Below are 26,199 nucleotides of genomic sequence, written 5' to 3'. Positions count from 1 at the left end.
AATTGAGGGTTAACTGAAATTTTAGCTCAAGTGGAGAGTGACAAAAAAGTAATACACACTGCTTTTTGATTAATTAAACATTTCATTTTCATTTATTTGCTTGTTTAGTGAGTCACTTCAGTCCTATCTGACTTTGTGCGACTCCCTGGACTGTAGCCCGCCAGGCTCCTCTGTCCATGGGATTCTCCAAGCAAGAAGACTGGAGTGGGTTTCCATTTCCTCCTCCAGGGGATCTTCTCGACCCAGGGATCCAACCCACATCTCCTGCAGTCCCTGCATTGCAGGTGGATTCTTTACTGCTGAGCCACTGGGAGCCTATTGTTTTTAATTTAGAACATAGAAATACATAAACATTCACAAATTTTCTAACATAGGACCAACCTCTTATTTCCTAAAGGGTCTCCTTATTTGAGTTCCAAGATTTCTTACTTGAATAAAACAAATACCTAATTCATCATTTGCTATCCCATAGATAGCAATTTTACTATCTATGGGATGGATAGAATTTGCTATCCCATATCAATTTCTCTAAAACAATAGGTTTTTAAACTCCAAGTAGGGCACTTCTTTAAAAAACACCTCTGCTTAAGTCCCTTTCCCTGATTCTGATGTTGTTGAGGTAGGAGGGCCGGTATTTGTGTTTATATAAAATATTTTCCAGTTAATCTGGATACTGCCAAAAGTGAGAATTATTGTTTTGAAGAGTGATGAAGGCTTAAAGGCAACTTTTGCAGCAAATTTGACTAGAAAATGCTTTTAAAATTTTATATGTATTTTTTTCCTTTATGTTTTACTGTAGTTTCATCCACAATTAATTCAGAGAAACATTTTTGCAAACCATTTTAAATTATTTAATGTTTTTGACTTAGTTTTTATAAAAATAATTTTTCCTCCTTTATCAGTTGATATATTTATCAACTTATATGTAAGTTTGATATATTATGTAAGTTGATATATTTAATTAACTTACACAATTACAATAGGAATTGACATAAATAGACTTGGAAACAAATAAAACTGACTCTTGGTAAGTCTATAACTGGACTAGTGGGTGCAGAAGAGTGAAGCTGTGAAAGAGAGGAACATATAAACCTGGAAGTTCAGTTTCTGACAGGCAGCTGGCAGGAGGAGCTGAGAACTCCCATTAGTCTGGCGTGTTGGCTACTTGGAGGAAAAAGAAGGGAGCTTCAACTATTTCATATCTTCCAAATTTATCAACATGCTTGTTCAAGTTATGTCTCATTTTTAATCAGAGAATCCTATAGGGTTTATCTGAGCTCAGGTATGATTGGGCCTATTTTGCCTATGAAAAAACTAAAGGCAAAGAGAGGCTAAATTAGACCCCAAACCAGACAGTTTGGGTCAAACAAGCGGCTCTGCTAATTCCTCAAGCTCTCTGCTACCTTGCCTTCTTTGTCCTGTTCTGTGCTTTTATAATGTCTGAAGGAAAAGGGGAAACTTAATCTGTTACATGGGTTTCCCTGGTGGCTCAGACAGTGAAGAATCTGCCTGCAATGCAAGAGACCTGGGTTCAGTCCCTGGGTTGGGAAGATCCCATGGAGAAGGAAATGGCAACCCACTCCAGTATTCTTGCCTGGAGAATCCCATGGACAGAGGAGCCTGGTGGGCAACAGTCCATGGAGTCACAAAGAGTTGAACACGACTGAGTGACTTTCACTTTTCAACTGTTATATAACCTTAAAACTATTGATAAAGAGATCATATGGAAATCTGTGATAACTGCAGGTTGGTATTGTGGCTTAGCTTCACTTGATTCTTGATCATATACATCAGAGAGATGAATGTGTTTGGGGACCACACAGTTTACAAAATTAAGATTCTCTGGGCATCTTAGGTAGATCCTTCTCTTTATGCAAATAACAGCATATGTATACACACACACACACCCCTCCAGGTTTTTAAAAGGAATTGCAATTATAATTCAAACTGAGAGATAACGAAATGCTCTACATCGAGATAAAAGAAATACTCCATCTCATCTACTTTCTCTCCGACAACGTTGGCAGAAAGATCAATGAAAAGAGTCACAGAAAAAGAAAGTCATCAATAAAACTGAACCTCTTTCCTCTCAACGTGGCGGGAGACGTGTGATATAGAGATGTCCAGGTCATTGGTTGGCCAGAGAGACTTTTAATTCTTTTAATGTGAGCAAGAATTTTGCTTCCTGAAGAAATGAGATGCCGTACACCTCCCCTGTCATTTTTATCCCTTCCTCTAAGAAATTAACACCTCGAAAGATCCCCTTGCCCTCATCACTCTTTAAAGATTGCAGTGTTTTCATTTCCGTGTTGCTCACAAATTGTGCAGGGCAGAAAGTGTGAGCAGCTGAGGACCAGTTCTGGTTTCCACCTGACACTTAGTGAGGGAGCAAAGAATCCTTGTATGTGGTCACTGATGACGTCAAACTGGTAGGCAGGGAGCAAAGCTCTGTGTGCTTGAAAACTGATGCTCTTTGGAAATGTATAGCTTAGAGTCCCTCCTTGACCTGAGTAAGTGTGGATTTATTTACAAAAGCCAAAGAGGCATAGCCACACAAGTCAGCAAAGAAAAACAAGCCCATGTCAATGGAAATCTTAGTATCTGAGAACTTAGCAGCAGTTATAGGTCTCCATGTTCATGAAAGCTCTGAGCCAAATTTCACCAGATAGAATGAGGATCCTAACAGAGAATAGTAGGGAACGGAAATGCGTAGCAGCAAACAAGAAAATGTACCAATTTTTTAAATCTTTATTTTTGCCTCTAACATAAACCTCACTGGAAAAGAGTCTGATGCTAGGAAGGATTGGGGGCGGGAGGAGACGGGGACGATAGAGAATGAGATGGCTGGATGGCATCACCGACTCGATGGACATGAGTTTGAGTGAACTCCGGGAGTTGGTGATGGACAGGGAGGCCTGGCGTGCTGTGATTCATGGGGTCTCAAAGAGTCAGACACGACTGAGCGACTGAACTGAACATAAACCTGCCTCCCTACCAAACCTCCGGCCTGATATACCTTTCTACTTCCCTCCTTTGTCAGTTACTTGCTTACAGAGGCCACTGTGCCATATAGGTGCCTGATTAGTCAGATCCAGTCTAGGGACGTGTGTTTCATCCAGGAGGCTCGGGATGTCAGCTCCATGTTTAATTCAATCAGTCTAAAGCTTCTTTGGATGAGCCTCAACATAAGCAAAGATAAAAAAGATTTCCCTTTCCATATAGTATACCTACTGCAACATGGGGGTATATAATTCACATGGAATGTGGAAGACCTGGGTTCGATCCCTGGGTTGGGAAGTTCCCCTGGAGGAGGGCATGGCAACCCATTCCAGTATCCTGGAGAATCACCATGGACAGAGGAGACTAGTAAGCTACAGTCCATGGGGTTGAAAAGAGCTGGACATGACTGAGCAACTCAGCACAGCATTCAGCACATAATATACCCATGTTCTTCATTCTATTTTAATCTCCCTTCCTCATATTCAGTATTCAATTGCTCATCTTAGCACAAGCATCATTTCCTTATAAATCTTCCTTACCTTTCTCAGTTTTTGTTTTTGTTTTATGCTGATATGGTCTCCTGAAATCATATTTCTTCCAAATACCTAGCTCAGCTTTTAATTATAAACTCATCACTATGATTATTTGATTAATGTCTCTTTTTCCACTATTGCTTAGATTCATGGGAAAAGAGGATAACTGCTGTTTTCATTTTTCTACTTCTTTTTTTCCCACCATAACATCCTAGTACCTAAAATATTGGGCAAGGATAAATATCTACATTTGGGAGCTGTCCATTTATCCACTGATTATTCTTATAAGAAAAAATCTGGCTTTTCATTATCCCCTAAAATCCATTTGCACAGTTGTTGACATTGACATCCATATTGCTAAACCTAATGGACAATATTTTGGTCCTCATCTGCTTTGGTCTCTCAGCAACATTCGACAGAGCTGGTCTTCTTCTGCAGATGCATTCTTTCCCTGTTTCCAACACACAATGCCATAGCTTCTACCTCTCTGGCTGCTGCCCTGCATCTTTAGCAGACGCCTGCCTGTGCATGGACTTTAAATGCTGGAGTTCCTCAAGACTCAGATCTGTGCCCTAACCTCATGCTACAGTCTCCTGCTGGGGAATCGCACCCGTACCCAGAGCATCAGTGATCCCTCCAGAGGCTAATAACAAATTTAAATCTTTCCCACAGACTTCTCCACTGAGCTTTAGGCCTGAGTATCCAAATTCCTATACATCTGTTTTGTTTGGCTATCTTAAAGAGATCACAGATTCAGCATTTGCAGAGAGGAATTCCTGAGTCATCACCCTTGCCTCCCTACAACTAACTTTTTCTAATATTTACTATTTCAGTTTAGGCACCAACATCTATTCTCTTATGCAAACCAGAAATCTAAGAATTATACTTGAAAGTTCTCATAACCTACCCACAACATGCAACCTCATGCATTTTACATGCTTGAAATGTCTCAGGTTCATCCACGTCTCTACATTTCCACCTCTGGCACTTTGATCCCAGTGACCATTCTCTTCCACCCAAACTACTATAGTGAAAATGAAAGCTGCTCAGTCATGTCAGACTCTTTTCGACCCCATGGACTGTACAGTCCATGGAATTCTCCAGGCCAGCATTCTGGAGTGGGTAGCCTCTTCCCTTCTCTAGAGGATCTTCCCAATAATAACCTCATAAATTGTCTACTCTCTTGACCACCATGCCTCTCCAAATGCATTCTCTATGCAGAAGCCAGAGTTAAATTCTTTTCCAAATCCAGACCTGATTTTGTCACATCAGTTCAGTTCAGTTCAGTTCAGTCGCTCAGTCGTGTCCGACTCTCCGCGACCCCATGAATCACAGCACGCCAGGCCATCCAGCCATCTCATTCTCTGTCGTCCCCCTCTCCTCCTGCCCCCAATCCTTCCCAGCATCAGAGTCTTTGCCAGTGAGTCAACTCGTCGCATGAGGTGGCCAAAGTATTGGAGTTACATCAGCCCCTGCTAAAACCTTTCAAAGATTTACCACTGCTTATAAAATAAGACAAAAATCCTTCAAAAGCCCTTTATGATCCCACACAGTCCACCGCACAGCTCTCTAGCCATTTCTTGCTGCTTGCCCTTGTTTCCCTGGCTTTCTTTCAATTCCAAGAAAGTCATGTTATCTCTCTTTTGAGCACTTTTGTGTCTGCTATTTCCTTTGCTTCCATCATATTCCCTTTTCTCTTCCAATTTTACCGTTCATAACCTTTCTAGCTACATCAATTTTCTTGATTATATGCTTTCTCTTTAATAGCACTAATAACAGCAGAAATTCTATGTGTAGAGTGTGTTTGTTTGATTAATGTCTCTCTGCCCACAAGACTAGAATTTCTGTGAGCATGGGATCTGGGTCAGATTTTGCTCAACTCACTATCCCCAGAATCTACCACAGTGCTGCTAAATCATAGTCATTCAATAAATATTTGAAAAATGAACAAAAATTTCACCGATTTCATTTTCTTGAACTTAATAGCTGTTTTAGGTTGGAAATGTGATAGCTCACAAGGGCTTTCAGGACTTTTCAGATGGACTATTTCATAGCAACGGATTTGAAAAAGCTCCAATGAGTGCTCTAACTCTAGGGGATAAGTGAGAACTTTCACCATAGCCTTTTCTCCTAACTTCAAACTTTCCACTTGAAATCCATGCTGTGCATTGTTCTTTTCTTCATTTTCTTTTGTTTCAGATATCCTGACGGGCTTAAGGGGTCACTGTCAACCAGGACAAAAACAGGTGGGATCTGAATGCGTTTGCATGTCTCCAGAAGAAGACTGTGGGTAAGAGATACTCTCCGGACTGTGCTTAGGAACTGAGAAAACCAGTCAAGTACAACCAACTTCATGAAGGAGCCAGGCTTCATAAAGCATGAATACAAAGCATATTAAATTTTAGTATAACTGATACCCCCTGTGCTCTGTTGAATTCTTCCTTCCCCACTGAGTAGCAAGCATTCTTAATTATCTCTCAGCCTTGTTCCCTAAGTTTGCATAGCTTCTGTACCAAAACAGTCTCATTCTGGTGATAAAGACATTTCTATCCTATTTAAAGCATCAGACTCAATTATTTCAAAGCCTTCTTCTTCCCCCTAAGTATAGGGGCAAAGTTGTGACTCCAAGAGGTTGGAGTAGACAGAGGTGTGAGCATGGACTTCACACACACATGAACACACACATACACACACATCTCTTTGATAGTTTATTCTTTCACATGGTGACAGAGAGCATAAAGAAAAACGATATATCCTTATATGGCTGCCATGACTGTCTGTTGTTATAACTGCCTTTTTCTACATAAACAAACCCAGGAGTGTTAAGAGTACTTATTAATTTCAGGACTACTTCCATGGGAGTAAAATCCAAAGTAAGACTCGCTTAAGGCAAAATGTTTTTCTCTAACTTAACAAAATAAGTGCAGGGGGAAGGCAGTCTAGGGATGGTCTGGTGATTCTCTTTCAGATAGGACTGGAGCTCCTTCCTGCTGTCTGTTCTGCTATGCGTTTTTTTAATCTAATATTCATACTTTATTTTTTGTTGAGGTATAGCTGATACTTTATTTCTCTTTATTAAAATAAAGTTCTCTGTTCTTGAAGTTATATCATGGTCCAAGATTTTTCTGCTGGAGTACAAAAGAAGGAAGACCAGAAATGGACACATGTTCTCTTTTTAAGGAGAGTTCCTGGGGGATTCATCGCAGCTTCTATTTCATTACTGTTCTCCTCTTCACATGGCCATGTGGCCCTGCAAGGGAGGCTATGAAATGCCTAGAAGCAAAAGCATTTTTTCAATAAAATTCAGTTCAGTTCAGTACAGTCATTCAGTCGTGTCCGACTTTTTGCAACCCCATGAACCACAGCATGCCAGGCCTCCCTGTCTATCACCAACTCCAGGAGTTTACTCAAACTCATGTCCATCGAGTCGGTGATGCCATCCAACCATCTCATCCTCTGCCGTCCCCTTCTCCTCCTGCCCTCAATCTTTCCCAGCATCAGGGTCTTTTCCAGTGAGTCAGCTCTTAGCATCAGGTGGCCAAAATATTCAAGTTTCAGCTACAACATCAATCCTTCCAATGAACACCCAGGATTGATCTCCTTTAGGATTGACTGGTTGGATCTCCTTGCAGTCCAAGGGACTCTCAAGAGTCTTCTCCAACACCACAGTTCAAAAGCATCAATTCTTTGGCTCTCAGCTTTCTTTCTAGTCCAACTCTCACATCCACACATGACTACTGGAAAAGCCATAGTCTTGACTAGACGGACATTTGTTGACAAAGTAATGTCTCTGCTTTTTAATATGCTATCTAGGTTGGTCATAACTTTCCTTCCAAGGAGTAAGCGTCTTTTAATTTTATGGCTGCAATCACCATCTGCAGTGATTTTGGAGCCAAGAAAAATAAAGTCAGCCATTGTTTCCACTGTTTCCCCATCTATTTGCCATGAAGTGATGGGACCAGATGACATGATCTTAGTTTTCTGAATGCTGCTTTAAGCCAACTTTTTCACTCTCCTCTTTCACTTTCTTCAAGAGGCTCTTTAGTTCTTCTTCACTTTCTGCCTTAACGGTGGTGTCATCTGCATATCTGAGGTTATTGATATTTCTCCTGTCAATCTTGATTCCAGCTTGTGCTTCATCCAGCCCAGCATTTCTCATGATGTCTTCTGTATATAAGTTAAATAAGCAGAGTGACAATATACAGTCTTGACATACTCCTTTTCCAGTCTGTTTTTCCATGTCCAGTTCTAACTGTTGCTTCCTGACCTGCATACGTATTTCTCAAGAGGCAGGTCAGATGGTCTGGTATTCCCATCTCTTTCAGAATTTTCCACAGTTTGTTGTGGTCAATACAGTCAAAGGCTTTGGCATAGTCAATAAAGCAGAAGTAGACGTTTTTCTGGAACTCTCTTGCTTTTCGATGATCCAGTGGATGTTGGCAATTTGATCTCTGGTTCCTCTGCCTTTTCTAAAACCACCTTAAATATCTGGAAGTTCACAGTTCATGTATTGCTGAAGCCTGGCTTGGAGAATTTTGAGCATTATTTTACTAGAGTATAGGATAAGTGCAATTGTGTGGTGTTTAAGCATTCTTTGCCATTTCCTTTCTTTGGAATTGGAATGAAAACTGACCTTTTCCAGTCCTGTGGACACTGCTGAGTTTTCTAAATTTGCTGGCATATTGACTGCAGCACTTTCACAGCATCATCTTTTAGGATTTGAAATAGCTGAACTGGAATTCCTTATCTCCCCTATCTTTGTTCCTAGTAATGCTTCCTAATGCCCACTTGATTTTACATTCCAGGATGTCTGACTCTAGGTGAGTGATCACACCATTGTGATTATCTGGGTCATGAAGACTTTTTTGTACACTCTTTGTGTATTCTTGCCACTTCTTCTTAATATCTTCTACTTCTGATAGGTCCATAACATTTCTGTCCTTTATTGAGCCCATCTTTGCATGAAAGTTTCCCTTGGAATCTCTAATCATCTTGAAGAGATCTCTAGTCTTTGCCATTCTATTATTTTCTTCTATTTCTTTGCACTGATCACTGAGGAAGACTTTCTTATCTCTCCTTGCTATTCTTTGGAAATCTGCCTTCAGATGGGTTTATCTTTCCTTCTCTCCTTTGCTTTTTGCTTCTCTTCTCTTTACAGCTATTTGTAAGGCCTCTTCAGATAGCCATTTTGCTTTTTTGCATTTATTTTTCTTGGGGATGGTCTTGATCCCTGTCTCCTGTACAATGTCACGAACCTCCATCCATAGTTCATCAGGCACTCTGTCTATCAGATCTAGTCCCTTAAATCTATTTCTCACTTCCACTGTATAATCATGAGGGATTTGATTGAGGTCATATCTGTATGGTCTAGTGGTTTTCCCTACTTTCTTCAATTTAAGTCTGAATTTGGCAATAAAGAGTGCATGGTCTGAGCCATAGTCAGCTCCTGGTCTTGTTTTTGCTGACTATATACAGCTTCTCCATCTTTGGCTGCAAAGAATATAACCAGTCTGATTTCAGTGTTGGCTATCTGGTGATGTCCATGTGTAGATTCTTCTCTTGTGTTGTTGGAGGAGGGTGTTTGCTATGACCAGTGCATTCTTTTGGCAAAACTTCATTAGCCTTTGCCCTGCTTCATTCTGTACTCCAAGGCCAAATTTGCCTGTTACTCCAGGTGTTTCCTTACTTCCTACTTTTTCATTCCAATCCCCTTTAATGAAAAGGACATCTTTTTTGGGTGTTAGTTCTAAAAGGTCTTGTAGGTCTTCATAGAACCATTCAACTTTGGCTTCTTCAGCATTACTGGTCCGGGCATAGACTTGGATTACCATGATATTGAATGGTTTGCCTTGGAAATGAACAGAGATCATTCTGTCATTTTTGATATTGTATCCAAGTACTGCATTTCGAACTCTTTTGTTGACCATGATGGCTGCTCCATTTCTTCTAAGGGATTCCTGCCCACAGTAGTAGACATAATGGTCATCTGAGTTAAATTCACCTATTCCAGTCTGTTTTAGTTCGCTGATTCCTAGAACATCAACATTCACTTTTGCCATCTCCTGTTTGACCACTTCCAATTTGCCTTGATTCATGGACCTAACATTCCAGGTTCCTATGCAATATTGCTCTTTACAACATTGGAGCTTGCTTCTATCACCAGTCACATCCACAACTGGGTGTTGTTTTTGCTTTGGCTCCACCCCTTCATTCTTTCTGGAGTTATTTCTCCACTGATCTCCAGTAGCATATTGCACACCCATCTTTCAATTTCCTATCTTTTTGCCTTTTCATGCTGTTCATGGGGTTCTCAAGGCAAGAATACTGAAGTGATTTGCCATTCCTTTCTCCAGTGGACCACATTTTGTCAGACCTCTCCACCAAGACCTCTGTCTTGGGTGGTCCTACACAGTGAATAAAACTAGAGTTAGGTTACTGAGGAGGAGAATGAATACATGGTGAAATGGAAGTCAGCAGACTGTGTCCAGTTGTGGTATTTCACTTTTTGTATATTTTAAACAATGCAGGCTGTTCTAGGGCAATTCTCATCTTTAAAACCACATGTACATAATTGTTGGGGCTTCCCAGGTGGCTCAGTGATAAAGAATTCGCCTGCCAATGCAGGAGGCACAGGTTCAATCCCTGGGTCAAGAAGATCCCCTGAAGTGGGGAATGGCAACCCACTCCAGTATTCTTGCCTGGAAAATCCCATGGACAAGGAGCCTGCTGGGCTACAGTTCATGGAGTCACAAAGGGTCAGACACAACTTGGTGACTAAACAGCAGCAGCAGTAGTTCATAATTGCTACTTTTGAATTTTTCTTCTATTTCTTTGCACCAAGGTATTTTTTCAGCTTTAACAGTGATTGCCTCTCACGTTCTTCAGAGTTCCCAGTAAACAAACACTTGTAGGGACACTTTGTTTGTTTATTTGTTTATGAGAACACTACAGGGACTTTTTCTGTAACATTCCACTGTTGTGATTCAGCCCAAAGATGGATCTGTCTACCTTCCTAAGAATCGACCACAAGTGGTCCACCTTATATGAGCTACCTGCTGCTGGGGTCTCCTCTCCCAGAAGATGGCCTTCTAGGGAGAACTCACAACATTCACATTGTCCATGTAACCCAGAGGGAACGTCTTTCTTTGTCTTTGCAATACCAGACTATGAGAATACACACTGTCCTCTAGAATTGTCTGAATTTCAGCTCAGCCCTCCCTCTCCAGCTTCTTCCTATACTCCTCAGTCCTCTTTGATATGGCATCGGAGGTGTTTGTGAGAGTGACTGGCCCCACAGCTTAAGTTCTCTAAACTTAGAAAGTGGCTTTTTGTTCTCTCTCTGGGTTTCAGTTCCTGGAAACAAATTTACACAGTGGTGCACTGATTTTTAACTCTAAAGTTGACATCAGAGAAGAAACTCAGGTTTGGAGTAATCAAGTTCTTGTCCTCTCAGCAAGAGAAAGACTATGGCTATCTTCTTGTTAGCAGGACCCAGCCCTTTACCTAGATTTAGTGAGTTATTCAGAGATCAACTTAAAAACGCATGCTCTTAGTCACATTACAAACACACTTGCAATGCTATATAATTATATATAAGACTTTGGTGTTGCAAATGAGTTCAGGGAAAGTGCAGACCAAAATAGTCTAGGTTGATCAGGATTAGCTTCAAAATGTAGCCAAGAATTGATCTGGACATAGACAGCCGGAGAGGGGAGACAGTGCAACATGAATTGAGCAGGGCATGGGATGGTAGCAAAGGAAGAATAATCTTGTCAGTCTAGAAAATGTTCAATATAATTGTCAGGTGATAAAAAGGGATTAAGGAAGATGGGAAACTGATTCTAGAAAAGAAAGTTGATTAGATGAATTCAAAATATGGAAGATTTTGATTATCATAATTAATGAATTCAGACTTTAATTTGAAGGCAATTGTGAGTAGTAACAAGCTTAAAATGAAATTTTTTTAGGAAGATGAATCCCAGAGCATGCAAGATTAAATGAGGGACTGAAAGAAGAGAAACTGGGGGGAAGAAAGTAGGGGGTACAGAACTAGGTGGTAAGTTAACATATGAGTTGGCTACACACCATCTTTTCTAGTCTTCATGTATAAATGCTTGCTTTTCTCTCCCGAACAGCCATTATTCAGAAGAAATCTGTGTGCTTGATACAACATCCAGCCATCACTTTACTTCATCTGCTTGTAAGCTTTTGGCCGAGAAATGTTTAAATAATCAGCAACTCCATTTTCTACATATTGGTTCATGCGAAGAGGGTCCACAGTTAAAATGGAGTCTGGAAAGGATAAAACTTTCATTCAGTAGCACAAAGAATGAATCCTGTGGCTATGACACCTGCTACAACTGGGAAAAATGTTCAGGTAAGCTCCAGTGGTAACTGACACTAGAAAAGCTATCACTTAACCTTCATCTCAGCTGGTACATCTTATTTGTATTTATACATCGTTTCTTATAAATAACCTTTCCCTAATCAAAACTAATTCTTTTTCATTGTAAAAAATGTTACGAAATGATTTAAATAGAAGGGAAAATTAGAACCGAACCTAGCCACAGTTAGAAATAATTACTTTAGCAACTTCGGTGTAAATCTTTGCAGTCTTTTTCTGCACACACATAATCAGACCCATCCTTCATCCCCAAGTAAGAACCCCATCCTGATCTCATGCTTCAGTGCCCCTCTTCCCCACCCTTTGGAGGGCCTTTATCAAATTGTCTAAGTTTCCTCTGGCAGATGGAACCAGCTAGGGCCAGCATAGGTAGAGTACCCTGAGCCTGGACTGGATTCCTCATCAATACCAATTACCAGAAGTATCTGCCTCAAGGATTTTGAAGTCCCCTTGTAGTGCCTGGGATCAGCCCATGCTGGCAGGGTTCCACAGGCAGGATGCCTTGAACCCACATGAGGTCCCTTGTGAGCCCAAGCCCTGTTCCTCCCTTGTGGGACATTCTTCTACCCTCTACTGCTTCTTTCCTCATTAGGCGTGATGTCCCAAGAAGCTCTGGGACTCTACCTACAGAGACCTCCCTGGCTCAGAGTTAGACCCTCATTCCCAGAGAGCAGCCTGATGAGCCACTGGCCAGTAGTGTAGTCTTTCTCAAAATTGCTTGAGATCGGAATGCTAGTATGGAGTTGACACTAATTTAAAATGACCTTAATCGTTTATGTAAAAGAAACACCCCATTAAAAAATTCCCTGGAGCCTCACACACCTCAGGGATGGCATTGATTATATTACATGTTTGAAAACAATAGGATCATATATTACATCTTCTTTTACATATTGCTGTTTTTTTCACTTTGATATATCATGAAACTATTTCCATATTATTATATATTGTTCTGCTACATAATTTTCAGTGTCTGCAAAAGCTTATATGGGCATTTTGTGATTTTACTTAATCAATCTTCAATTTGATATTTAGATTTTTTCCAAGATTTTGCTGTTAGAAACGGTGCTGTGATAGACAAATCTATCACAGGTAAATCTATAAGATTCTATCCTTAGATTATACTTAAATGGAATGTTTCTAGATAAATACTATTTTAAAATAGAAAGTCTTTGTTGATGCAATGTATCAACTTGCTTTCTAGAAATGTCTTTATCATATTATATTCATATTTACAGTGTGTGATAAAGACTGCCTTCCACACCCTCACCAAACCTTGGAGCTATTACCCATTTATATCTCTGCCTATTTGATACTTAAAAAGTAGTATTACATTTCTATTTTCTGTAAGTGTATTGCCTGTTGGCATTTCATTTGTGAATTGCTTAAAAGCAGAAACTTCATAGCAGTGGCATTTGCGCTAAGGTGAAATTGGAACCGGAAATAGTTCAGCTGAGCTTCATATAATATATAAATATGGGTTGAAGATTAGGACTTAATAGAACTCAAATAGGCAGCTAGATTTCCCCTTCGCCCATCTTCAAAAAGTCATCTGAAATCAAGGCATAAAGTAAGCAACGGGAACTTACTGAATTGTTAACATCTACCTTTTGCTGAAGCCACTTTAGTTTTGGAAAAACAAAGATAAAAACGCTATTATTACCCTTGACTTCTCTTTCACTTTTCAACCCAGTTCTTTGAGTCAGTCCTGGAAAAAGGGGGAGGCCTTATAATCCAAATCCAGGCTTTTCCTGATCCACTTAAAGCTGATTATCAAGGTCCAGCTTCCTTGTCAGTTGGCAGGATGGAATCCATGACAGAGGGTCACCATGACGGGCACAGCCAACAGGCCATCTGATGGTGGCTACTCAGCAGGACAGTCTCTGGGGCTTCTCACCTTGTGCCCCGAATAAGGCAATTTCACATCAATTCAGTTCAGTCACTTAGTCATGTCTGACTCTTTGCAACTGCATGGACCACAGCACGCCAGGCCTCCCTGTCCTCCACCAACTCCCGGAGTTTACCCAAACTCATGTCCATTGAGTTGGTGATGCCATCAAAGCATCTCATCTTCCATCCACTTTTCCTCCTGCCTTCAATCTTTCCCAGCATCAGGGTCTTTTCAAATGAGTCAACTGTTCGTATCAGATGGCCAAAATATTGGAGCTTCAGCCCCAACATCAGTCCCTCTGATGAACACCCAAGACCGATTTCCTTTAGGATGGTCTGTTTGGATCTCCTTGCAGTCCAAGGGACTCTCAAGCATCTTCTCCAACACCACAGTTCAAAAGCATCAATTCTTTGGCACTCAGCCTTCTTTACAGTCCAACTCTCACATCCATACGTGACTACTGGAAAAGCCATAGCCTTGACTTGAAAATAGTTCTAACTCTTGCTTCTTGACCTGCATATAGGTTTCTCAAAAGGCAGTTCAGGTGGTCTGGTATTCCCATCTCTTTCAGAATTTTCCACAGTTTATTGTGATCCACACAGTCAAAGGCTTTGTCATAGCCAATAAAGGATAAATAGATGTTTTTCTAGAATTCTCTTGCTTTTTCAATGATCCAGCAAATGTTGGTAATTTGATCTCTGGTTCCTCTGCCTTTTCTAAAACCAGCTTGAACATCTGGAAGTTCACATATTGCTGAAGCCTGGCTTGGAGAATTTTGAGTATTACTTTACTAGCGTGTGAGATGAGTGCAATTAGTTTGAGCATTCCAATTTCACATAGGAGATGGAAAACCAGGCCTAAATACTTACATTGCTTGACTCTAGTCATTGTTCAATTATCATGTAAGTAAACACTACTATTCCTTTTTTTGTTGTCTGACCAACACCATTACCTAACTGACATCTCTCTCAGAGACAATAATTTGTGGTAGACAAGAGCTGAAAGTACTATACAACTATGTATTTATTTAAATTTTGGATTTAAAACATAAACTTTTTCTCTAAAAATTATAAGAACATTACTGTCAAAAATACATAAAAGGGACTTGGACAGCAGGAAGGACAAATGGTGCCTGCCTGTACCGCAGTAGGTAGCACAGGTATTTGGGGATGTGTTTAGTGTTATCATCTATTTTCCTTGTTTATAGAAAGGTCTTCATGGAACTCCTCTGTTTCAATGAGTTTCTTTTTTTTTTTTTTTTTTCCTTTTCCCACAAATTATTCTTTCCAAATTTGGCTGAGTGACAATACATGACTTATGATTTAGTCAAAATCTATCTTTACTATTAGCTCTTTGCTTAGTGTGTGTGTGCTTAGCCCCTAGGTTAGGTCCGACCCTTTGTGACCCCTGCTGCTGCTGCTAAGTCGCTCCAGTCATGTCCGACTCTGTGCGACCCCATAGACGGCAGTCCACCAGGCTCCCCCATCCCTGGGACTCTCCAGGCAAGAACACTGGAGTGGGTTGCCATTTCCTTCTCCAATGCATGAAAGTGAAAAGTGAAAGTGAAGTCGCTCAGTCGTGTCCGACTCTGTGCGACCCCATGGACTGCAGCCTACCAGGCTCCTCCATCCATGGGATTTTCCAGGCAAGAGTACTGTAGTGGGTTGCCATTGACTTCTCCGTTGTGACCCCTATGTATATCTAAATCCCATAGTTGCCAGGATCCTAAATTTGTCTTTGAAAAAGAACAGTCAACTAAAAATATAGTCCCAACCTGAAATTAAAAGTGTTAATTTTTATTTGGTGGGAACATCTAGGACTATGAGTCTGAGCCCAGGAGACGGGATCTCAGTAGCTCTGAGAAAACTGCTCCAAGGATGTGGGAGGGGGAGTCAGGTTATATACAAGTTTGCAACAAAGGGAGCAGGCTGTCTGAACATCAAAGATCAGATATCAAGTTAAGGAATTTAGCATTCTTTGTATGGGAAGATTCAAGCTTTTCAGCTCACTGAACTCATTCCTTTCATATGCATCTCAGCTGCTGCTGCTACTAAGTCGCTTCAGTTGTGTCCGACTCTGTGCGACCCCATAGACCGCAGCCCTTCAGGCTCCCCCGTCCCTGGGATTCTCCAGGCAAGAACACTGGAGTGGGTTGCCATTTCCTTCTCCAATGCATGAAAGTGAAAAGTGAAAGTGAAGGTGCTCAGTCCTGTCTGACTCCTAGCGACCCCATGGACTGCAGCCTTCCAGGTTCCTCCGTTCACGGGATTTTCCAGGCGAGTGTACTGGAGTGGGTTGCCATTGCCTTCTCCAATGCACCTCAGCTATCTGGAGCCAATCCTGTTTCCTTGTTCACCTTAAGGAGTGGCAGATGGCTGCTTCTTGCATTTCCCCAGCTCCTCAGCAATCACCACAGGTGGTGGCAGCATCTGCTAGATCTCAGTTTTGGGAGCCCTCATTCACATTTGGAAGCCAGAAATTGCTGATGGCTGTGACTGTGCTTAAGTCACTCAGTCGTGTCCAACTCTTTGCGACCCCATGGACTGTAGCCTACCAGGCTCCTCTGTCCATGGGGATTCTCCAGGCAAGAATACTGAAGTGGGTTGCCAAGCCCTCCTTCAGGGGAACTTCCCAACCCAGGGATCAAACTCAGGTCTCCTGCATTGCAAGTGGATTCTTTACCGGCTGAGCCACCAGGAAAGCCCAATGGCTGTGACATTTCTTGTTTATTGATATGCAGGAGATATTTTCATTTCACAGAACATATAAAGTTTGAATACTTAACAAGTATTGGTCAAGTTAGCAGAATGTCTTGGGGAAGTAAAAATAAAGCATGAACATTACTTAATAAGAGAGTTAAGTCATTTAAAATATCCTTTGATCCTACACACAGTCCAAAAACTGAAAGAATTTTCCCCCTAAAGATATGGTCTGCCTGTGCCAGCCTTCTTTAGCTGGTGAGCAAAAGTCAGTGTCACAGTGTCACAGAGATCTGTTCATGTGGCACTCCAGAACAAAAGTATGAACCACAGCATTTATGAAAAGAGAAGACTAAAATGTATTTCATACTCAATCTACTCATGGCAGACTGGGGTATTAATTTTGAGTTGAATTCAATGTCATCTTGATTAAATTGTGTTCTTGATTACACTGTGTACTTTGTTACCCTTTTCCTTCTCTATCTAAAATGAAATGAGAAAAAGTTTAAAATGAAACTTCAAAGTAACATGAAATTCACTTTTCAAAAGTTGGAACACAAGAGCCTTCCCAAGGAGCCTAATTTTGTGGCTATTAAATGTTTTATCTAAATTTCAAAAATATTCACCAACAAGAGGGGAAAATGTAGTCAATAAACATCCATTTAGTATCCAGTATGCTAAAGGAGATCAGTCCTAGGTGTTCATTGGAAAGACTGATGCTAAAGCTGAAACTCCAGTACTTTGGCCACCTCATGCGAAGAGTTGACTCACTGGAAAAGACTGTGATGCTGGGAGGGGTTGGGGGCGGGAGGAGAAGGAGACGACAGAGAATGAGATGGCTGGATGGCATCACCGACTCTGTGGACATGAGTTTGAGTGAACTCCGGGAGTTGGTGATGGACAGGGAGGCCTGGCGTGCTGTGATTCATGGGGTCGCAAAGAGTCGGACATGACTGAGTGACTGAACTGAACTGATGCTAAAGTCACTGTTCAAAGTAAGGTGAGGGGTATGATAAGGATCTTTATATCCTCAAATTGTTCACAGTTGGAGTAACATTCCATAGTGTTGTTGTTAAGTCACCAAGTTGTGTCCAACTTTTTATGACCCCATGGACTGTAGCCCACCAGGCTCCTCTGTCCATGGGATTTCCCAGGCAAGAATACTGGAGTAGGTTGCCATTTCCTTCTCCAGGGGATCTTCCCAACCCAGGGATCAAACTCACTTATCATGTGGATTCTTACCACTAAGCCACCAGGGAAGCCCCAAAGTTTCACAATAATTACATGAATAACTTTAATGCAAGACAGTATGTGATAAGAGCTATAAGAGAGATAAATATCTTCTTGCTTGGAAGGGTTTCATAAGGATGGAAGCATGAAAACTGACTGTTGGAGATGGAAGGAAGGGCCTTTTCATGCTGGTAATCTGAAAATCATCTTGCTAAGAGTACTTAGGTTATAACCGTACTGCAGGAGTGGTGACCATGGCCTTTCCACAAACCTGGGGACCTGATATCCTCTCTAGAGGCAGAGCTGTCTCCTGTTCTTTGCCAAATCCTAGTGTTTCCAACAACAAACAAGACTGTCCCCAACTAAAATCTTCTCTAGCTGGTTCACAAAGAAGGTTAAAGGGAAATTCATGCCTTTTCCAGAAATGCTTCCTACTCTGGACAGGAAGTTTATGTGCTTATGAAATCTCCCCATTTCCTTTTGCTGCTTTCTCCCATCAGTTGAGATACATGATAAAGAGTTGATATTTGCCCAAAAGAAGCTACAGACTGTTTCTCAGTCTGACTCAGATATTTTGGCAACATAAATTATCCCAAATCCATCAGATACTTTTCTTTTTGAATACTTATACCTGCACCCCAAATTCAGAATTGAAACCAATTGATGAAGCAGAATTAATTGAGCACCTTGTTAGGAGCTTGTTGGGACAAACAGATGATTGAGTCATGATTACTGCTGTCTCAAAAAGCAGTTGTAACAGTATTGGGAGAAAGACATATGAAAAGCTAGCTTTCTCCAGGGGAATCTACCCAATCCAGAGATTGAACCCCAGTCTCCCACATTGCAGGCAGATTCTTTAGCATCCAAGCCACCAGGGAAGCTAATTAACAAAAAAGTATAAAAATGTCAGCTGTAGTACTGAGAAATTTACACCATTAAAATTTAGTTATAGAAGACCTTGGTGGGGGATATATGGCTATATAATGCTTCATGGAGGAGGTAAATCTTATAGACATTGGACATGTGCAGGAATATTGGAAAGAGCATACCAGTCTGGCAAAAGAAGAGAATAGGATGGGCAATGAACAAAAACTGGACCACCCTTGGGGTCCTTATTGGGAAACAGAGAGAGAGTCACTCTATCTGGGATGAAGAAAGCAGAGAATATCTGCTACAAAGGGATATTGAGGCCAAATGGTGGAAGGCCTTGAACTTTGATTAAATGAGCCTATATTCCTTTACTTTAAATTGATTTAATGTACTTGGCTTTGGTCATATCTGAATGGTCTAGTGGTTTTCCCTACTTTCTTCAATTTCAGTCTGAATTTGGCAATAAGGAGTTCATGATCTGAGCCACAGTCAGCTCCTGGTCTTGTTTTCGCTAACTGTATACAGCTTCTCCATCTTTGGTTGCAAAGAATATAATCAATCTGATTTCGGTGTTGACCATCTGGTGAAGTCCATGTGTAGAGTCTTCTCTCGTGTTATTGGAAGAGGGTGTTTGCTATGACCAGTGCATTCTCTTGACAAAACTCTATTAGCCTTTGCCCAGCTTCATTCCGTGCTCCAAGGCCAAATTTGCCTGTTACTCCAGGTGTTTCTTGACTTCCTACTTTTGCATTCCAGTCCCCTATAATGAAAAGGACATCTTTTTTTGGTGTTAGTTCTAAAAGGTCTTGTAGGTCTTCATAGAACCAATTAACTTCGGCTTCTTCAGCATTACTGGTTGGGGTATAGGCCTGGATTACTGTAATATTGAATGGTTTGCCTTGGAAAAGAACAGAAATCATTCTGTCATTTTTAAGATTGCATCCAAGTACTGCATTTTGGACTCTTTTGTTGACCATGATGGCTACTCCATTTCTTCTAAGGGATTCCTGCCCACAGTAGTAGATATAATGGTCATCCAAGTTAAATTCACCCATTCCAGTCCATTTTAATTCACTGATTCCTAGAATGTCGACGTTCACTCTTGCCATCTCCTGTTTGACCACTTCCAATTTGCCTTGATTCATGGACCTAACATTCCAGGTTCCTATGCAATGTTGCTCTTTACAGCACCGGACCTTGTTTCTATCACTAGTCACATCCACAACTGGGTATTGGTTTTGCTTTTGCTCCATCCCTTTATTCCTTCTCTAGTTATTTCTCCACTGAGCTCCAGTAGCATACTGGGCACCTACCGACCCGGGGAATTCCTCATTCAGTATCCTATCATTTTGCCCTTTGTTACTGTTCATGGGGTTCTCAAGGCAAGTATACTGAAGTGGTTTGCCATTCCCTTCTCCAGTGGACCACATTTGGCTGTGGTCCATGTGATCAGATCAGCTAGTTTCCTGTGGTTATGATTTCAGTTTGTCTGCCCTCTGATGCAGTGGAAGTGAGAAATAGATTTAAGGGACTAGATCTGATTGATAGAGTGCCTGATGAACTCTGGACGGAGGTTCGTGACATTGTACAGGAGACAGGGACCAAGACCATCCCCATGGAAAAGAAATGCAAAAGAGCGAAATGGCTGTCTGAGGAGGCCTTACAAATAGCTGTGAAAAGAAGAGAGGCAAAAAGCAAAGGAGAAAAGGAAAGATATAAGCATCTGAATGCAGAGTTCCAAAGAATAGCAAGGAGAGATAAGAAAGACTTCCTCAGTGATTGATGCAAAGAAATAGAGGAAAACAACAGAATAGAAAAAACAAGAGACCTCTTCAAGAAAATTAGAGATTCCAAGGGAATATTTCATGCAAAGATGGGCTCGATAAAGGACAGAAATGGTATGGACCTAACAGAAGCAGAAGATATTAAGAAGAGGTGGCAGGAATACACAGAAGAACTGTACAAAAAAGATCTTCACGACCAAGATAGTCACAATAATGTGATCACTGACCTAGAGCCAGACATCTTGGAATGTGAAGTCAAGTGGGCCTTAGAAAGCATCACTACTAACAAAGCTAGTGGAGGTGATGGAATTCCAGTTGAGCTATTTCAAATCTTGAAAGATGATGCTGTGAAAGTGCTGCACTCAATATGCCAGCAGATTTGGAAAACTCAGCAGTGGCCACAGGACAGGAAGAGGTCAGTCTTCATTCCAATCCCAAAGAAAGGCAATGCCAAAGAATGCTCAAACTACCGCACAGTTGAACTCATCTCACACACTAGTAAAGTCATGCTCAAAATTCTCCAAGCCAGACTTCAGCAGTATGTAAACCGTGAACTCCCAGATGTTCAAGCAGGTTTTAGAAAAGGCAGAGGAACCAGAGATCAAATTGCCAACATCCGCTGGATCATGGAGAAAGCAAGAGAGTTTCAGAAAAACATCTATTTCTGCTTCATTGACTATGACAAAGCCTTTGACTGTGTGGATCACAATAAACTGTGGAACATTCTGAAAGAGATGGGAATCCCAGACCACCTGACCTGCCTCTTGAGAAACCTGTATGCAGGTCAGGAAGCAACAGTTAGAACTGGACATGGAACAACAGACTGGTTCCAAATAGGAAAAGGTGTACGTCAAGGTTGTATATTGTCACCTTGCTTATTTAACTTATATGCAGAGTACATCATGAGGAACGCTGGGCAGGAAGAAGCACAAGCTGGAATCAAGATTGCTGGGAGAAATATCAATAACCTCAGATATGCAGATGACACTACCCTTATGGCAGAAAGTGAAGAGGAACTCAAAAGCCTCTTGATGAAAGTGAAAGAGGAGAGTGAAAAGGTTGGCTTGAAGCTCAACATTCAGAAAACAAAGATCATGGCATCTGGTCCCATCACTTCATGGGAAATAGATGGAAAAACAGTGGAAACAGTGTCAGACTTTATTTTTGGGGGCTCCAAAATCACTGCAGATGCTGATTGCAGCCATGAAATTAAAAGACGCTTGCTCCTTGGAAGGAAAGTTATGACCAACCTTGATAGTATATTAAAAAGCAGAGACATTACTTTGCCAACCAAGGTCCATCTAGTCAAGGCAATGGTTTTTCCCGTGGTTATGTATGGATGTGAGAGTTGGACTGTGAAGAAAGCTGATCGCCGAAGAATCGATGCTTTTGAACTGTGGTGTTGGAGAAGACTCTTGAGAGTCCCTTATACTGCAAGGAGATCCAACCAGTCCATTCTAAAGGAGATCAATCCTAGATGTTCACTGGAGGGACTGATGCTGAAGCTGAAACTGCAATACTTTGGCCACCTCATGCGGCGAGTTGACTCACTGGAAAAGACTCTGATGCTGGGAAAGGTTGGGGGCGGGAGGAGAAGGGGACGACAGAGAATGAGATGGCTGGATGGCATCACCGACTCTGTGGACATGAGTTTGAGTGTACTCCGGGAGTTGGTGATGGACAGGGAGGCCTGGCGTGCTGTGATTCATGGGGTCGCGGAGAGTCGGACACGACTGAGCGACTGAACTGAACTGAACTGACTGAACTGACTTGGCTTTGGTAACTTTACTTCAAATGGTCATTTTAAAACTCTTTCATGAATATAAGAGTTATAAGAATTATGAAGTGATGGGGTGGTTTTGAAGCCAAGCCTGAGAAAAGTGTCACCCAATTTCACTGCTCATTAAAATCCAGATTCGCAGTCATAACCTAGGAATATTCTAGGAAGAAATAAAAAATGTGGTACAGAATTCTAAGAAGGCAGCCCTATAAGGCATTTCTGATTTAAAACCTGCCTCTACCACTTACTAAATTGTGGGACCATGGGCAAATCACTTAATCTCTCTTAGCTGACTTCGTTTGTAGAGTTAGTATGATACCTTGTAGTTCATATGTTTATTGTGAGGGTTAAATGAAATAAAGCATGCAAAGTACTTGGTATATTGTGTGGTTTCATCATGCATGCTCAATAAGTGATATAAGTGTTCTAAGGTGGTGCCAATGAGAAAAGAACATGAAGGACAGATTGAAGACATTGTGGAAATGGATTGACAGGAGGTAGCCGCTTTCACACATTGGAGAAGGAAATGGCAGCCCGCTCCTGTGTTCTTGCCTGGGGAGCCTGGTGGGCTTCTGTCTATGGGGTCACACAGAGTCGGACACGACTGAAGTGACTTAGCAGCAGCAGCAGCCGCTGATTTGATGTGGTGAGGGAGAGGGAGGTGTCAAAGGCATCCCGGCTCCTACATCTTACTCACTCACCAGCAGCCTCTCCTCTCTTACATCCAGATGACTCCATTCAGCCAGAGCTGGGTCTTTTGAGTCAGTGCCTTTGTGCCTGCAGTCTCACTCCTTGCCACCAAAGTGCTGGCTGCGCTGGGGAGGAGTCCGTTCCGTTCCGTTCAGTCGCTCAGTCGTGTCCGACTCTTTGCGACCCCGTGGACTGTAGCCTACCAGGCTTCTCCGTCCATGGGATTCTCCAGGCAAGAATACTGGAGTGGGTTACCATTTCCTTCTCCAGGGGATCTTCCCGACCCAGGGATCGAACCCGGGTCTCCCACATTGGAGGCAGACGCTTTAACCTCTGAGCCACTAGGGAAGCCCTGGGGAGGAGTCAGGTTGTATCAAATCCTAAAGCACTGTAGAGTCACACTGTCTCTCTCCTTGCAGCCACCACCTCCAAGTGCGTCTGCCTGTTACCCTCCCAGTGCACCAAGGGTGGAGACCAACTCTTCTGCGTCAAAATAGGATCGTCGTTGAGCGGGAAAACAATGAACATATGTGAAGTAGGAGCTGTAAAATGTGCCAAAAGGGAAATGGAAATACTGCATTCTGGGAGGTGTTAGACCTAACACAATTACCCATAAACAGAGTTCAGTTCAGTTCAGTTCAGTCGCTCAGTCGTGTCCGACTCTCCGCGACCCCATGAATCACAGCACGCCTGCCCCCCAAATAACCCCTACAAAAGGACACTGTTGAATAAACAGCAGACTGGCACTTTCAGGAGTTACCAACAAAAATCCTTAGGTGTTAGTTTCACACAATAATTCTCCTTGCCTCTCGCGTCTTCTCCCTCATCCAGTTCCCATCCGTGCAGCTCTATAGCATATCTCTAGGTAATAACTTCCACATCAATCTAGTTAATTCTTCAGTTCATGTCACACTAAAATGATTCTACTTCTGAAGACCTTATGATGCCTGCGGTATTAAGCATACTGACAAGTAGAAATCAGAATAAAAACCATAATTTTCAACAATGAATCAATAAACATAGAAATCTAAACAACTTGTCCAACACATTCTTGAAACCCAACTTTCATGCACTCATTCAATAAATAATTGGGAATGTCTGTAATAAACCTAGCACTATTTAGGGCACTGGGGAACCATCGCTGAATAAAACAGACAAAAGCCCTGGTCTTCATGAAGCTCAGATTCTTGTGGAGGAAGACATACAGAACATAATAGAAGCATACAAAATATATAGTATCTTTGATGGCGATAATTCTTATGCAGAAGACAATGCAGGGAAGAGTGAGTCCCATCCTTAAACCTCATCTTATGTGAGGAAATATTCCATAGTTAAGAAGCATCATAGTAAGGACAACTGAATTCAAGTGGAAATTGCCTTGCTTGAAGTAGTTAAATTCCTGAAGTTTCCTCCTTCTTAGGAGACTCTTTTTGCTTCAGCTAAAGTGCATCAGAAAGCTTTTAAGCTAAAAGTGTGTGATGGATGGAAAAATCATCAGAAAATTTCAAAAGAATAATTCTTAAGGTAAGTTATATCTATCATATTAGGCCCTACCAAGTAGACACCAATTTCTTAGAGAGGCTGCTGCTGCTAAGTCGTTTCAGTCATGTCCGACTCTGTGAGACCCCATAGACGGCAGCCCACCAGGCTCCCCCATCCCTGGGATTCTCCAGGCAAGAACACTGGAGTGGGTTGCCATTTCCTTCTCCAATGTGTGAAAGTGAAAAGCGAAAGTGACGTCACTCAGTCGTGTCCGACCCTTAGCGACCCCACAGACTGAAGCCTACCAGGCTCCTCCATCCATGGGATTTTCTAGGCAAGAATACTGGAGTGGCTTGCCATTGCCTTCTCCATCTTAGAGAGGCTAGGGTGTCATTTTGAATTGGAGAAGAGAAACATCTTTGGAGCAGTGGTTCTCCAGTATGAGTGTGCATTGGAGTCACTTGGAGCACTTTTTAATGCAGATGCCTGCAATCCACCCCCAGTTCCTGGTTCAATAGGTCTAGGGGGGCCTGAGAATCTGTATTCCTACCAACTTTCCAGGTGAGACTGTTGATGATGATCACATTTTTGAGAACTTTCAGTCTAGAAGTGGAGCCATCAAGCAGCTAATCCAATTACTAAAGAAATTGATCCCAATTTGAGCCAGTCAGTCTCCAAGCAGGTGAGTGGAAGCAGATTCCCCTCCTCTAAATCTCACTGGGATGCTCACCTAACGGAAGGGGATATGAGTCACAGCCATTCAGCAGCACTCTTATTAGGCTTATATATTTAACGTCACTCCTCCTCCATCTTATTAAGATCTCAGCCAAAATCTAAAATGAAATCTAAAACTACCAAAGTGGCATGGGCTACTCCTGTAAGTTTTGTGCTCTCAGCACTCCCAAGATGCCAAAATGAAGGCAAAGTTTAGGCATTAAATTGTCCCACATTCAAAGGACAGGCACCGACAACTGAGTCCGGAAACTTTGCTCAGGACTGACTTGGCTCTGCTCTACCAGCTCTCACACCAGCACCACACCTTTCCAGGCTGTACAGCAGGACTGGGGGTGACAGGGAGGCTATGGGGCTCTGCGGGCACAGGGAGGCAGTGCTCATAGTGAAGATCCTATTACCTCCCCAAAGTCCTTTTCTTCCCCTTGGTGAGGAGGAGGGAGATGGTCTAAGTATCCCCTGAAGCCAAAGCCTTGAGAGAATCACTTGTCAGGGCACCCATTTCCAGGATATATGGTGCCACCCTCACTGGCCAGAGGCCATGGAATCTTAGAACAACCACTGGTGAGCAGGTTGCTGGAGGAGGTATGGATTCACACCAGAGGAATTCTCTCTTAAATGAACCCAAGACCTCTTGCTGCACAGGGCATGTGGGAGACTGGGGAAAAAGATGGCTGCAGCCCTTTCTCTACCTCAATCCCAAGGCATAGAGAAGGAATGGAGGACTTTGGTGGGTCACATGGCTCCATAGGAAAGAGCACAGAGAAGAAAAAAGGCAGGCACTCTGAGGCCACTCTGTGTCTTGGACATGAAGCTATTGGGAACACCAAAAGGAAGGATAGCTGCCTCTCTCACAGAAAGTTCTGGGAGACAGCATGAGTAAGAGTAAAGCAAAACACCACCCCAAGGAAACACAGGGGCCACCAATATCGTAGAGTCAGATTTAGTAAGAACAAGTCCAGAGGGCATGCCCCATCACTGACTTGTATCAAGCAGCTTCTGCCATCTCTCCAAGTCCACCTCCTTCCGACAGCAGAGAACCAGATCCAACAGATGCAAGGAAAAAGGGTGTCTTAGAATGAGACATGCCTCTGCCCATCACTT

At 42.0% G+C, this 26,199-nt stretch overlaps 1 protein-coding gene across 1 annotated transcript in view; it reads left to right on the top strand.

The window, feature by feature from the left end:
* Nucleotides 1–23,879, top strand: part of C6 (complement C6) — an 81,154-nt gene extending 57,275 nt beyond the window's left edge. The window contains exons 18-20 of the mRNA XM_088827584.1: nt 5,733–5,823; nt 11,669–11,910; nt 23,301–23,879. Coding sequence (XP_088683710.1) covers nt 5,733–5,823; nt 11,669–11,910; nt 23,301–23,476 — 509 coding nt within the window. The 3' untranslated portion in view covers nt 23,477–23,879. The remainder of the gene's footprint in view (nt 1–5,732; nt 5,824–11,668; nt 11,911–23,300) is intronic.
* Nucleotides 23,880–26,199: the final 2,320 nt, after the last annotated feature.

The sequence above is a fragment of the Moschus berezovskii genome, chromosome 18 (assembly GCF_049115385.1).
Source record: "Moschus berezovskii isolate FMDL1 chromosome 18, NW_MosBer_1.0, whole genome shotgun sequence".
In the NCBI taxonomy this organism is placed as follows: domain Eukaryota; kingdom Metazoa; phylum Chordata; class Mammalia; order Artiodactyla; family Moschidae; genus Moschus; species Moschus berezovskii.
Note: the sequence above shows the minus strand (reverse complement) of the source record. Positions and strands in the feature narration are given on the sequence as shown.